The following is a 15,685-nucleotide window of genomic DNA, read 5'->3' as shown; positions in this document are numbered from 1 at the left end:
AGAAGAAGCTTGAAGCATAAATTTTCTTCTCTGATCAACTTAGAATAATTTTAGTAGAAAGCTGATAAAAAAGGCTGTATAAATACTTTAATGGTTCATTCATAGGTCTTGGTATGTTGTTTTGAAAATACATATTTCATAAATCATAATGAAATTGATAAGATTACATTTTTATACAAAAAGGATACATGTATTTATGGAAACTGTATATGTATATGTTTTTCCTGATGGTTAAATGCAACTGTGGTTCCATCTTTGAAGGCTGTGGTTCTCTGTGTTTGGCAAGCAGTGGATTGTCTCCTCTTCAAACAGCCCAACGAACAGCAGCTGGAAACTCTCTAATGCATAGCATTGTGAAGTTGGCTGCCCAAACCCCAGCCGAGAACAGCACAATCCAGCAGATGACCTTTAATCTTCTGGCTAACGCCGTTGTATCTCATGACTGCAAGGGTGTTCTTCAGAAGGTATGCATACATTTTATTTCTAAACTTCACAAAAAAGTTTAGGTTTTGTACAAAACCAAGTGAAGATGTTAAGACACTTATGTGGTCTGAACCAAGCAAAAAATTGTGAACAGAAGAATGATGCTTAGGATGATGAATTGGAGGGTAAGTTATGGGGAAAGGCATAGCACACATAGGCTTGGTTCATACATCACATTAAACCATAGTTTATTTTAAACTATGGCTTAAAGTGAATAAGCATGTTAGTGCACACTACTCAAAAGCCCACATATAGGGATTGTAAGATGATACAGTTATCATCAACAACAATGAAAAGTTTTGAAAAAAAGCTGTTTTCTATTATTCATGTAATTTAATTGTTGGTTATGACAATTTGCAAAAACAACAACTACTGTACATGATTTTTTTGTCACAGGACATTATTCATTTTTTTAAAAAGAAAAGAATAGTAGTATAGGCATAATTTAGTTACTGATTTTGCATACGAGCCTAATTTAAAGACTTTGGGTTGTATTCAACTAACTTTGCTCAGTGTAGATCCATTGGAGTTAATGGATTGAAATTAATGGACCCTTATCCTGGAATATCTTGCTGTAGGATTGCTTCCTCATTGCTATATTGTGCACTCTGTTTTCCTGGCTGCTGTTTCAACTGCTGTACCCTATTCACCAGTTTCCTATGTTGCACATCGGAAAGTAAAATAATTAGGATAATATTTGCATACGGCTCCAACACATTTAGACATTAATTATATGCACTGTCAATATACTTTGTCATGTGTCAACATTGCTTTTTGTGGAAAGGTGGGCCTCTATCCCTTGATCTTCATTTACATTCTTTGCTGCTTTGAAAAAAATGTCAGTATTGTTATCTCAAAAATGAAAAGCATGGGATGTGCCTTTTTCCAGAAATGATTGGCTTGCTTTGATGCAATAATTCTCTTTTGAATAATACAGTAATTTCCTGCTTATGCTTGATGAACGCTGTCGGAAACTATAAAGCACTTAATCATTAGGGCAATTCCCTCATCTGTGAGCTCACGATCTTCACTACTTCTTAGAGCAAGACAATGAGTGGAACAAGGAAATAATAGTCTCTATTCCTTTTGCCCATCAAGCAGAGCAGAAATGGGAACTGATTGTGTCCTTCCTTCTGGTCTTGATAAGTTGCTTGGCATAGTACAGCATTCCACACTTAAAACTACTTTTAACTTTGCTATTAGTATTATTGCTTGATTTCTATACCAAAAATTCGGTTTACAGAATGTGAAATGAAATGCAACAGAATAAAATAAAGAGGCAAAAATGCAAAAATGGGTCGGCTGATCAGAAAGTTATTTAAGAAATAATGATTCATATGTTAAGCTTGCTGAAGTAACTAAGTCTTAAATTAGTATGTACTAATTACCTGATACATGACACTTGTCTGCCATGAGGGTTGAGTATAGCTCAGTATTAACACATCTGATGGCAATAATGTTTCCAGATTATAATTCATAAACTGGATTGACTGAACAGTGTAGGAAGAGGAGGATTTTATTTATTTATTTTTACTGACTGCATTATTAATATCTGTTATGAAAACAGCATTCTAGTTTCAGGCTAGTATTGAATTTTTCATAATTTCAGGAAGTTTGGGCAAATGGTACGTTCATTCTGTTCTGTTTTGTGCAGGCTGAGGTCATTCACTGAAGCGATGGTCAGGCTGAAGCAATAGATGAAAATATGCTACAATTTGAAGGGTCACTTGGGAGGAAGAGCTAATTTATCAAAACTGCAGAACAGTGTTTCTAGATCAAAGCTTCTGGAGAAATAGCTTATTTGGGGGAGGAAATGTGTTTCACAGAAGAACTGTGAAATGGTGTTCTTCAGTAATGTGGTATGCTTTTGCCCCTGTCATATTCCAGAGTAACTTTCTGCAGAACTTTTTGTCGCTGTCATTGCCAAAAGGAGGAAACAAAAGCCTTGGTCCCCTGGCTGTTGCTTGGCTGAAACTCCTCTTGAATTTATCATTTGGAGAAGATGGGCAGCAAATGATTGTGAAGCTGAATGGTAGCTTAGATCAGCTTATAGAGATGGCCAAGTACAAACACCGAAGCCATCCATATACGATCCTTCTGATTCTGCACAACACCTGCTTTAACCCAGTCAACAAATCCAAGATACTGGCTAATGGTAGGTACTGATTGTTTAAAGTGTTGCCATGATACAGCTATGCTATTTTATGGTAATGATAAATTGCCATATATATTAACCTTGGTGAGTACCGTAGATTCTGGTGTACAAGACGACTTTTTAACCCCGGAAAAGAGGTTAAAAAGTTGGGGGGTCGTCTTATACGGCGGGTGTGGGTGGCACGGAGCGGAGCCCGCCCCCCACTGCTGCTGTGGTGGCTCCAAAGCAGCAGCAGCGGCGGGCTCCGCTCCGCACCGGGAGAGAGCCGGCTGGCTCGGAGCGATCCCACTGCTGCTTCGGAAGCAGCAGCAGGAGTGGCGGCCTCCGCTCCGCGCCGGGCGGCTTTATAGATAGTCACTTTGAATTGTGCCTAGATAGGGTTTAGCATTTTAATGGAAAAAGCATTCTTACGTCACAGCAAATTAGACCCCAGCTAAATGGATTCATAAGAAACCTGCACATATTTTGTGATCATATGGTATGTGTGTGCATGTGTGTACACACATGTAGTGGAAGCAATGCAATGAAACAGAATTTTTATATGTTGCAAGGTTTCTCATAGGGGGAGGGGGCAACAGATGAAGCTACATGTTACTTTCTAACAGAACTCTTAACAGTTTCAATCGACAATTACCTTCATACTTGGAAACCTTTCTTAGGCAATCATTATTCAATTTTCATAATCTGCTTTAAATATTATAGAACAGAATCCTAATATTCTGAACATGGTGATAATGGAATGCCAAGTGTGCAGGTACATTTTGAAGACAGAAAAGCATGTGTAAGAAGCAGCAGAATAATGGGTTTTTGCCAGTGCAGGTGGGTTAAGATTGTCAGTGTCTTAATTCCTACCCGCTTGGCTTTTACTAAAGCATATACTTTTTTTTTATTATTTAACAGAATTTATATGCTGCTTGATTGTAATAAAAGCAGTGATGTATCCATCTCTTTTCCACAACTTTTGGGTCTCCTGGGTAATTAGAATGCCTGCTTTGTAATTAAGATACCTGCAGTTTCTTGGCTTTACATGAAATTTAATACAGATTTATTTTTACAAAGAACAGTTTCTAATTGCAGAAGTCAGGAGTGATTAGTTGAAAATAAATTATTCTGATGATATAAACCTACTGTACATACAGTTGTAATATTTACCAGAGAAAAAAGAGACAAATTATTCACGGGAGTGAACTGGAGAAGCTGAAACGATGATATAATGTCCTTTTGTTCGGTGCATGTGTGGTCTTTTGTCTTCCTTGTAGATAAAGCCATTGCACTGCTATCTGACTGTCTAGAAAGTGATAATCCTGTAGCTCGAAGAATAGGAGCATCTGCACTTTGGGCTTTGCTTCACAATTATCAGAAGGTTAGTGTTTTGGGTTCTTTTTTTTTTTAAAAAAAAAAGACTGGATGTCTCTCTTTTGACATGTATTCACTGAAGCTTTGTAGCTTTTTCTTATGTTTCACATTATATATCTTACCTTTTCATTAGCATGGTCAATAAGACTGTACATCATTTTTAAAAACGAAAGCTTGCAGCAAAATTGGCAGGTCTTCAATCATTTACTACATGATATTTAGCACCACCAAGTCAATGACCCCTTTGGATTGCCAATCAACATGCTGCTATAATGAGAGAGGCCACAGTTGGAGAAATTCTTCATTTCTGTGTTTTGCATAAAAGCACAGGATGTAATCTTGACAATTGTTAAATTCCTTATTCCTGTGAAATAGCAAGTCTTACATTGGGATTCTTTCCATTCAGCCTGTATCCCACTTTCTCTTTTTATTCTACCGCCATACTTACAATCTTTCCCCAAGGGTACTTACCTTCTGCCTACCAGTTAGCTTCCCACTGTATACCCTGCCCATCTATCCTTGCCCTGCCAGTATAGTAGAACTAGCATGTGGGATGCTTTAATCCCAGCCATACTGAAAACTGCCTTCTCACAGAAACTGGTCCTAGGGCCATTTTGTTTCTGACAACTTCTTCTTGAGAAGTTGGAGTGTTTGTGAATATTCCTTAGCATCATGCATCTTAAGCCATTGGCCCAAGTTTAAGGAAGTCCAGGTCAGTGATCTCTAAGAAAGCATCCATTCCATGGCAGCTAATAAGGTTGAGATCGCCTTTTAGCTTCATGAAGTTTGATCAATGCAGAAGTGTAGAGCATTTTAATAATTTCTTCAGCTCTGTGGTTCTGTTACACCCCCACCTGTTAAGCACATCTGAAGCTTACAGAGTCCTTGAGAACTAAGTACTGTAATTACCTGTTTTCAGAACTCTGTTCTGGGTTCCGTTTTCCTGTTTATTCCAGAGTGTGAAAAAACATTTCTGTTCTGCACCCAATTACACTTAGTGGAACTCCAAATTCTATTAAAAAGGAAATGGTGTCTGTTTCTGAAAGCACATATTCTTCCTCCACTCTCAGCCTCTGCATGCAAGCTGCGAGGTACATAATGAATCAAATTATCACTGATAAATGGCAACATAATGCATCTTATTGTAGGTTATGTGATGCATGGCTTTAAAATACGCTCCTTATTGTCATGTAACAGGCAGCCCTATGCTCATTCCAGCACCATTGCATCCAGCAAGAAGTTGGCAAGTGTGTCACACAGCATCTTAATATTCAAAGAGGAACTTTCTGTTATGCTGAGCTTTGCAAACAGCCATGTTCAGGGAGATTGTGGCTCCTTTTATTGGCTGTATTTCATTGAACTCTGGTCTCTTCCCCCCTCCTCTGCCCCACAGCGCTATGCACAATGGTGTGCTCACATGTTGCATTCTTAAGTTTCTGAATGCCATAGCTTTGTGGCCTGCTGCCAATAAATGACTGCCAAGGAGAAGGAATGATCTTAAGAGCATCGGCACGGGGGAGTTAATACAGTCATTGGATTATTCTTTCTTTGTGCTACAGGCAAAAGTGACTTTGAAGAACCCATCAATAAAAAGAAGAATAGACGACGCCTTCCTTTCAGTCAAGAAAAGTACGTTTTTAACGGAGAAAATTTGGTTTTCCATCTCAAAAGGAGTAGCAGCTGATGCGGGAATTGTTTTGCAAACAGCTCATCAATATTCAGTGTGGACCACAGAAACAAACACATAGTATGCAGTACTATTGTAAATGAATCCCACTGAGTTCAATGGAGCTTGCTCCAAAAGGAAGTGCGCACAGGTTTGCAGCAATGTCGACAAACCTCCTGAAGCTTTGTGTTCTTTGGACTGTACTTTTGACATTCATAATGTGCCTTAAAAGAAAAAAGAAAAACCTTTTTACATGAACTAGCTTAGATTAGTATTGGATATATCTGTGTACTTGCCATAGCTTTTCCCCATTGCATATTGCCTAAAATCTTAGAGAAAAGGCACAGTCAAAATTAGCCTTTTGAATAGAATCTTGCATGTCATGAGCATATTAAGTTTAATTCTGAGAAAGACTAAGACTGGGTTAGACCCTTACTAAGCTTCCTTTAGTGGACATGGAAGGCTGCTCTTTAGGGTTGGGGTGCCCAGAGGAGAAGCATGAGTGGTAGTGCTTGAGTGCCCTTGTATTCCAGTGGGAGCCTCCACTAGACCAAAGTTCCTTCCATAAACATTTTCACAGAGCCTGCTTTTGAGAGCTCTACCTAAAGTAGTTTGATCAAGGGGGCCAGTATGTTCTCAAATGTGATTTCCAGCATTAGTTATATAAAATTATCGTTGGGTGATTTGGGGAAGAGTTTAGCTTGGTACTAGAACATATGCTTTGCATGGGAAAGGCGCCAGGTTCGGTCTCTGGCATCAGGCAAGGTTGGTAAATACTCACTTTCTAGAACCCTGGAGAGTTGCTGCTAGTTTGTGTAGGCCAGGGGTGGGAACCCCTAGCCTCTGTAATCACTGTAGACCTACCTCAATGAGCCAGATAAATCAGTGATCTGGCATGTGCTGCTATAAACCAATTATGGTAGTATGCTTTATGAAACCAAAGACTTAATAGAACTTCTGCTCTAATAGTTGCTTAAAAAAAATACAAAAGGTTAGAAGGACCTGCCTTTTTATTGTTACCTTTAATTATCAGATAGATAAATTGCAAACACCTGATGTGATGTGTGTGGTTCTCTCCTCCCTCCCTCTCTCTCTCTCTCTCTCTCTTTTAGCTCTTCAGCAACAAGAAAACCACCAAGATGCCTATCACTTCAAATGCCTGGAAGCCCTTGTGCTGCTTCTCAATAGCTAACAGTAGCAGTGTTGCAGAGCTGGTTCCCTCCCCTTTTGAAGGACACCAGAACCCAAATGGAATCTTAAATCCACTGAGTGGAAGAAATCTACCACTAAAGAATTATGTTAATTCTTTGTACTGAGGATCCTGTGCCACAGAAACTCCACAAAATGTGTTTGTCTGTGGCAACCCTGTTCCAGTGCCTTGATGCTATAAGAGGCAAAGGAAAGAATGAAATATAAAGCATGGATTTTTAACAATGTACATTATATTTTTATTTTTGATATATTTTACACACACTTTTTGCAGTGCCTTTACACACGTTTGCTTTTAGAAGACACGCTGCTCTTCAGCTGAAGCGTATTAATTATATATAAGGAGGCATAGCACTTATAAATGATGTAAAACATTTTTTCCACAATGTCTGAACTTGTATAAATAAAGATGTCACCAAAATGTTGATTGGCACTATCACTTGCAGAGAGAAAAGGAGGACTGCCTCTTGGCTGCTACTGTACAGTGATTCAGCCTAGATACAGAAGGAAATGTACTCAGGCTGTGTTACCTCTCCCTCATGAAGCAGATGCTGAAAAGCCACTGAGATCAGTGCTAGCCAAAGGCTTTCAGAAAAGTTTGGGCTGCAAAATGCTAACATCATGTCTTGTTCTACCATAGTTCCATTTAAATTCATTTCAGAAAAGGGCAACCGGGGGAGAGTCCCCTTCTCCTTGTGCCCTCCATCTTTTCCAACATCAGGGTCTTTTCCAGGGAGTCTTCTCTTCTCATAAGGTGGCTAAAGTATTGGAACCTCAGCTTCAGGATCTGTCCTTCCAGTGAGCACTCAGGGCTGATTTCCTTAAGAATGGAGAGGTTTGATCTTCTTGCAATCCATGGGACTCCCAAGAGTCTCCTCCAGCACCATAATTCAAAAGCATCAATTCAGCCTTCTTTATGGTCCAGCTTTCACTTCCATACATCACTATTGGGAAAACCATAGCTTTAACTATATGGACCTTTGTTGGCAAGGTGATGTCTCTACATGATAGAGCATGATAGAAGTGGATAGAAGTGGCATGGAGAAAGTGGATAGAAAAAGTTTTTTTTCTCATAGTGCTAGAACTTGTGGACATTCAGTGAAGCTGTGGATATTTAAACTAGATAAATTCATGGAGGAGAGGGCTATCCGTGGTTACTAGCTGTGATGGCCGTGCTTTGCCGCCACAGTTGGAGACAGTGATGCTTCTGAATACCATTATCTGGAAACCACAGAAGGGGAGAATATGCTTGAATCCTGCTTGTGGGGTTTCCTCACATGCCAGGCCCTCCCCCACGTGTATACCAAACAGTGTTGGAACCTTTTAGCGAAGCATCCTGATTCTCCACAGCAAAAAGTAGCATTTTGAGGTGGTGCAATGAGACAACAAGCCAGAGTTGTGTGTGCTCTGATATGCACCTCATGATGAATAAATGAAAAAGAACAGGACAGGCAGAATAAGTACATGGGCAGCATTCATATAGGACTGGCTAGTGTATGTTTTTAATACAATATTTCCTTTTTAAACAGTCCTGTACTAGCTCACCTTTTGGCAAAATGGAGATCAAGGTACCAAGGGAGCATAAAACTCATCTTCCTTCATGCTCTCATTTAGGTTTTAAAGAGGTTTATGAGGGTCTCATTTTTAACATAAATTATATTTTAACTCTCCATATTATTCTAAAAAAATTGAAGTGCAGCTTCCCTTTATTACGTTATGTTCCAAATGGCTTTAGAGAACAAAGTGTTGATGACTAAGAATCCTTTCAGGAGTATTAAGTATTGTGTGCCTGTCTTGGATCTGTCCAGAGTAGGTTTTGAATCACTGGTGTCCATAGCAACAATGCCACATAATAGTTAGTTAGCTTTCCTTTGATTCTCCAGCAGGCAGTTCTGTCTCAGATGTTCGCCATCCCTATGTTCTGACAAAACAAACATCAACTGCAAATCCATATTCTACTTTCATGGCTTTGTTTGTATTATTTTTTAGGTTGCATGCCAAATAACTAGGAATCATAAATGTTACCTCTTTATCCCCTCTTCCCACTCCAGCTTTCACTTCTTTCACCATCCTTCTCATATGGTGAGGTAAGTGGAAACTAATAAAATAGAGTGTTAAATGAGAAGAAAGGCCTTGGAGGGATATTGTTAAATGTCTTTTGAGGCAGCTGAAAAATGTGTTGCACCTAGATCTAGATTTTTGTCACATCAGGTTGTTAAAAGTACTTCTAGAAAAGTGTACTTGAGGAAATGTGAAGTACTATGGAAGAAACTTGAGAAAATCATTGTAAGAGTGATACTTCTCAAAAGATAGCAGGTTTAAAAATGGAGGGAGATGTCTGTGTCATCTGTGTGTTTAGGAGTTGTTTAGATTTATATTTTAGATTCTTATCCTATGGCTCTAAATAAATGAGAGATGGGTGACCTCCCCCAACTAATTTTGGATTGGTACAGGAATTGAAAGCACTTTTGAGATTTTTAACGAGTTTTAGGAACTGAAATAAAGCTTACTCCAAAATCAATTCTAATTTGCTAAAATATTCTGGTTATGCCCTTTCCAAGTATTCCACATATCAGGTGTGAGGAACCTTTGACCCTCTAGGTGTTTCTGATCTACAACTTCTGGCAGCCCTAGCAAGCATGGCCTATGTACAGGGCCGGGTTCAGAGAATACTGCCATCTGAAAGGCTGAGACTGTTTTGAACCGATGCCTAGATGCAATGGATGAGGACCAACATACTGAGACTGAATCCTAATAAGAAGGCGAGTGGTTCCTAGGTCTGGGAGTTGTCATTAATTCTCCAAGGGTTTGCATCCCCTCTGAAGAAACAGGTACATATGTACGCCTCCATCCATCTTTAGCACTGGGGGCTCAGGTAATCTCAGTAGTGAGCGCGGCAAGGTCCTAATATCAGTTCCATGACGGAAGGAAGAGATTTCGCAGGGTACTTTGGTAGGAGGCATTTTGGGGGAAAGCTGTAGCCCTTTCTAGGCATTCTGAAGCTGAGCTGACTAAACATTTATGTGAAGGTAGTGATGGCAACGGGACGCAGGTGGCGCTGTGGGTTAAAGCCTCAGCGCCTAGGACTTGCCGATCGAAAGGTCGGCGGTTCGAATCCCTGCGGCGGGGTGCGCTCCTGCTGCTCGGTCCCAGCGCCTGCCAACCTAGCAGTTCGAAAGCACCTCCGGGTGCAAGTAGATGAATAGGGACCGCTTACCAGCGGGAAGGTAAACGGCGTTTCCGTGTGCGGCTCTGGCTCGCCAGAGCAGCAATGTCACGCTGGCCACGTGACCCGGAAGTGTCTCCGGACAGCGCTGGGCCCTGGCCTCTTGAGTGAGATGGGCGCACAACCCCAGAGTCTGTCAAGACTGGCCCGTACGGGCAGGGGTACCTTTACCTTTACCTTTAGTGATGGCAACAGCATGGGAATGACCAAACCAGATCTGCTCCCCCTGGAATGCCATTTCTGTTGTTTTCCATGAGTTGGAGACTGGCTGTATGAAGCGGGGAGGCTCATTGGGGCTCCCTGTGCATTTAGCACTGGGGTTTATGGATAAATGAGATATCAAATTGTTGCCTGTGTAGCATATTCTAAAAACTGCATCTTTTGGACTCTCGTCTGCACACATGGCCCCTCTCCCGAAGTGTGGTTACATGAACCTATGTTTGTAAGTTAGTAGGTGAGATATTCAGCATCTTTACCTGACATGGAATTTGGTTTCGGAGCATTAATTTCCCATTTCTATGCTCTTTGGTGCCTGGTCAAAAATTTATTAGCTCTCATTTTAAACTGTAGCTTTTAATATATTTTTTACTGAAAGTAGAGAGAGGTAAGGAGAGAGAAACAAACAAACAATATAGTGTTACTGTTGTCTTTTTGCCAGGGTTCCTAATTTAAGAAGGCAAATGGCAAGTTCTGATGTTCTTTTGTGAAAACAAGCTATATTCTGCATCTTGTGGAGGAAATTTCCATGTACAGAGGAAATATGTGTGGGTTGCTCTGTGAAAACCACAGATCTGACGATAATCCATCCATTGCAACAGTAATAGCGCAAACAGCAAATGTTCCATTCAGAAAAGAAGAGAAATATAGTAAATAAAGAGGGCAGCTAGCTCCATGAAGCTGGATGACACACAGTTACCAAATAGCGAATTAAATATCACTTGTGATTATTACAGATGGGAGAGAAATTTGGTTCTCCCAATTAAAAGTGCGACCCCATCTAATCTGCCCTTTCCAAAATAATACACAGCAGAAACACAGCTATCTTTCAAAATTCACACTTTTCTCTGAAGTTTTCAGTGCAATTCTCCGACGAAACAAATGTGTAAAAAAATGCATATATGAGGGGAAAGTATGCATAAAAATGCAATTTTAGTGAAAATAATATAAAAATGAATTGCATTAGGCAAAACTACATATATTAGGAGTAATGTTCATGTATTTTGTTGTGGACTTCTTTAAAACAAATCACAAAATATGAAGAATTTAAGAGTAGAAAAATGAGAAACTGATAGAAACTGCAATGGACATAATTTCTCATCCCTAAGGAGTATAACCATGGTAGAATGCTGCTTTACTTACCGTATTTTTTGCTCTATAAGACTCACTTTTTCCCTCCTAAAAAGTAAGGGGAAATGTGTGTGCGTCTTATGGTGCAAATGCAGGCTGCGCAGCTATCCCAGAAGCCAGAATAGCAAGAGGGATTGCTGCTTTCACTGTGCAGTGATCCCTCTTGCTGTTCTGTCTTCTGAGATTCAGATATTTTTCTTCTTGTTTTCCTCCTCCAAAAACTAGGTGGTCTGGTGCGTTTTATAGAGCGAAAAATACGGTAAATGTGTTTTGTAATATTGAGTGTCATGCCAAAGCCTGCACTCCATCCCCCCCCCCAAAAAAAAAGTTTCTTCGGCTGTAAAATAGGCTTTCATTTTTCTATCTCTTGTGTGGAACAAATTAGAATGTGTTTATAATTTTAGTGGGTGTGGGATTGAACTTACCTTATTGTAGACGTGGGGCTGTGAATGATGCATGTTTTTCTTTCCATTCAACTTGTCTTCAAAGTTCTGCAGCCGCCCTGGCTTCTCAGGCTTACTGATCTGAAAAAGCCCCATGGGAGGACTTGCCTCACAATGTCTTCCCCCAAGTTCCGTTTTAAATTTGGGAAGCTGGGGTGGATGTCTACATAATGCGTGAGGCTGGTGTGCTTGCTTTTTTTTTTGTTCTTAAGGGAATTCCTTTCTTTTCTCTCTTTTTTAAAAGTTAAAAAATACCCTTTTTTTGCAAGTAAACAGACTTTAACTAAAAAACAGAATCTCTGCCTTCTACACTTACAGTACATCCCAGCCTTGCATGTCCCACAGTTTTCACCAAGGAAGGGCACTTGGGAAGGCTGCGCAGTGCAGATCACTGGGGATAATAATTTGTAGAATGAAAGCACTGCTTGGCCACCTTGGAAGTATGATAAACACAATAAAACACCCTGATCACCCCCATGATAATTTCACTAAAGATTTATCTTGGGTTAGAAATACATTAAATGCATAATAACAATAAAAAATTATTCCCTCTGCAATCCAATTGTTAGATCTCAAGACATTTAGAGCTGTCTAAGGGTGATTTTTAAAAAAGGTTTTTAAATTTTGCAGTTACAGTATAACAAAAAAGAAAGAAAAGTTGAACCATTGTCAGCTGACATTATCAAGAAGAATATTCCATCAGTTCAAATTTAAACATATATCCAAATGTCCAGTGATACTGATATGTACAAGTCATGTGTCTGAAGATAGAAAAGGATGGTGAGATCTGAGCACTGAGTAGTAGATGGTGGCTATTTGTCCTTTCGGTCTTGTAACACAAGTCTCTCAACTGCCATAAGGGCTCATAAAGTCTATGATGAGTTTTTGAAGAATGGGTAAGGATAGAACATCCATCTCTGAAGGCAAAAGGAAAAATGTTGTTTTGTGTAGAACGAATCAATCAGGAGGTTCTTGTAAATTGCCATTTATCTGTTTGCAGCAGGGGTGGAGAACTTCACCTGGGTCGCACTTTTCTCTGCGCCATGCCATGCCGGCCAGCTTTGACAGGTGGGGATGGCTGCCGACCTGTCAGTCAACTGACATCACTGTGATGGCACAGCACTTTGAAAGAATCAACCATCAGCTGACTGTTTGCACTTGCAAAATATATGTTCTATGTGCCTCACACTTCACAGCTGTAGGGCAGATTGGAGTTGTTGTTGTTTAGTCATTTAGTCATGTCCGACTCTTTGTGACCCCATGGACCAGAGCATGCCAGGCACTTCTGTCTTCCACTGCCTCCCGCAGTTTAGTCAAACTCATGCTGGTAGCCTCGAGAACACTGTCCAACCATCTCGTCCTCTGTCCTGCCCTTCTCCTTGTGCCCTCAGTCTTTCCCAGCATCAGGGTCTTTTCCAGGGAGTCTTCTCTTCTCATGAGGTGGCCAAAGTATTGGAGCCTCAGCTTCACGATCTGTCCTTCCAGTGAGCACTCAGGGCTGATTTTCTTAAGAATGGCTAGGTTTGATCTTCTTGCAGCAGATTGGAGTGGTTTGTCCTAAATGGCCTGTTGGGCCACATGGGGAGCTGTAGAGGGCCAGAGACTCGGCACCACTGATCTGTTGAGTGACAATGGGAACAAAACAAGGGAAGGACTGTAGCTCAATGGCTTGGCATGCAGAATGCCCCAGGTTCATTTCACAGCATCTCTATGTATAGTTGGGAATGCCCCCATCTGAAAGCCAAACACTGACTGCTGGCCAGTGTTGACAATACTGATCTAGATGGACCAGTGACTTAACTCAATATAAGGTAACTTCCCATGTTTTCATGCAATATGTCTATCTAATACATAACTATCTAATACATCTCAATACATAACCAGTGTTGTCACTGGGATTGCAAGTGCTTTCTGCCTGAGCAAAACATTAGCAAGAAGATGTTCCTGTTTAACTTTTTAAGGCTTTGTCTACAGCCCTTTGTTTTAAGGCACATCTCTTATCAAACTGCAGTTTTACTGAGGTCTCCTGTGTGGGACTGAACATTTAAGAAATAAATCTCAGCAGGAAATAGGCTTTTTCCCTTTTCAGAAAATCTGCAGCCTCCAATCAGGACTCATTGCAGGGTTTAATCAGATCTTTCAGAGAGAAATTAAAAGCAAGGATAGTCATCTGATTTAAGCATGATAATACATAAATGATGGGGAAAGTGGATGAAATGTTACACAGTTTTGAACACTCTGTAAGTTACAGCCAAGTCTTTGCACTGCTTCTGCCTGCTTCTGAACTGGAGTTTGTTCATCTCTTTAAATCAAAATAACTGTGCACCTCTCACGGTGGTACATTGCAAAGTTAAATTTATGTTGGCCAAGATTGTTGCAGCCCTTGGATATTTCATCGGATGTAAAAGGAAAGAGTGCCATTGTTGTTCCTTGTAGCCAATGCATTCTACTGTTGTCCTATTTAAGAAGGGCCATCTCAGAGGCAAAGGTCACAAGCAGCATTTTGTGTACATAATTCCAAAATAAATCAGGTGAAATGTTGCATGCTAGCCTTGGAGTATTGTAGCCATCATGGTTCAGCATGAAAACTGCAATCTTCATCTTTCTCTTCCTCTCAACCCCATTTTATAGATGCAGAATACAGGCTGTGGACGAATGAATGGTTTGACCAAAACCATTGAGTTGGCTTAACAAGAATTTGAAAAGCACCTCCCATGTTCACAGTGACCCTCTTTGCCTTCTGCTACCATGCTAGTTTATCTCTTAAAGCATATTAAAACTGAATAATAATGAAGGGTAGTTTCCCAGGAAAGACCACCAGATTCAAAGGGTGGGAAACGACTGAGCATCTCCAAAGAAATCCGGGAGAGTAACTGTAAAAGGCCACCTTAGCTGTGTTGGGCTTTATGAAGCTTGAGATGTGTTTGACATCAGCTGATGCAACACCCAATGCTAAGCAAATAAAAATTATTTAAAACAAACAAAAAACCACCTGCTATTAACGCACCAAAAATAGTTCATATATGTTCCCATACTGTGCATGGCTGAATGAATGAGCACAAAAATGGCATCACACTATGTTTTTTAACTATAGAGTTAGAATCGTTCTCTATTAATCACCATGACCTTGCTATTCTCTATTTTATTTTCCCATGCTAAAATAAGTCACTTGGGGTATATATGTCAAGTAGGGTTGCTATAAGAGCACTGGCACATCACCGATAGAATTAAGACTTTTATCATGTCTATACAGTAGCTCATGCAATCTGACTGTTAAACTGGCCAATGGGCGAAGGATAGACTTGCTAAATATTTATAATTTTATAACACAAAGACGTGATACACTTGCAATTCTGCAGAGATTAAGCCTACCCAAGAGAATAAATGTATGTATTCAAGCTAAATTGGAAAGTTTAGTGCAATTGTTAAGCAAACACTGAAACACCCCTCTTTCCTTTTTAGAATCACATTTGGTATAACACATATTTTCCTTCCGAAGCTAATGAATACAGAGTAAAGATTTTTGTCTCTCAAGTGACAGTGCGGCTTGCTCACTTGGGCCAATATTTTTAGGCTTTATTGATTCAACAAAATTGATGAGGACAAATTGAATTAATGTACCTTTTACTCTGCTAGAGTGGCAAGCCATCCTGCTTAGTAAGACCTTGGCATGGTAAGCATGGAATTAGTAGCAGGCCAAGGATATGCCCTATTAATAGGCACAGTGTCTCGCAGAAAGGGTGGCTGACCTGTGGTCCATGAACCACCCACGTTCCCCCAAGGTGGGGGGATTTTTTTGT

At 40.2% G+C, this 15,685-nt stretch overlaps 1 protein-coding gene across 3 annotated transcripts in view; it reads left to right on the top strand.

Moving 5' to 3' along the window:
- RTTN (rotatin) overlaps positions 1-7,294 on the top strand; it is an 89,448-nt gene extending 82,154 nt beyond the window's left edge. For all 3 annotated transcript variants that reach the window (XM_081919309.1, XM_081919310.1, XM_081919308.1), the window contains exons 45-49: positions 262-464; positions 2,371-2,638; positions 3,898-4,001; positions 5,554-5,623; positions 6,773-7,294. In XM_081919309.1, the coding sequence (XP_081775435.1) occupies positions 262-464; positions 2,371-2,638; positions 3,898-4,001; positions 5,554-5,623; positions 6,773-6,852 (725 nt within the window). In that variant the 3' untranslated portion in view covers positions 6,853-7,294. The remainder of the gene's footprint in view (positions 1-261; positions 465-2,370; positions 2,639-3,897; positions 4,002-5,553; positions 5,624-6,772) is intronic.
- The last annotated feature ends 8,391 nt before the right edge of the window (positions 7,295-15,685 follow it).

Source organism: Podarcis melisellensis (genome assembly GCF_964234715.1).
Source record: "Podarcis melisellensis genome assembly, chromosome: 7".
Lineage (NCBI taxonomy): Eukaryota > Metazoa > Chordata > Lepidosauria > Squamata > Lacertidae > Podarcis > Podarcis melisellensis.
The sequence above is the reverse complement of the archived record's forward strand: the minus strand, read 5'-3'. Positions and strand labels throughout refer to the sequence as shown.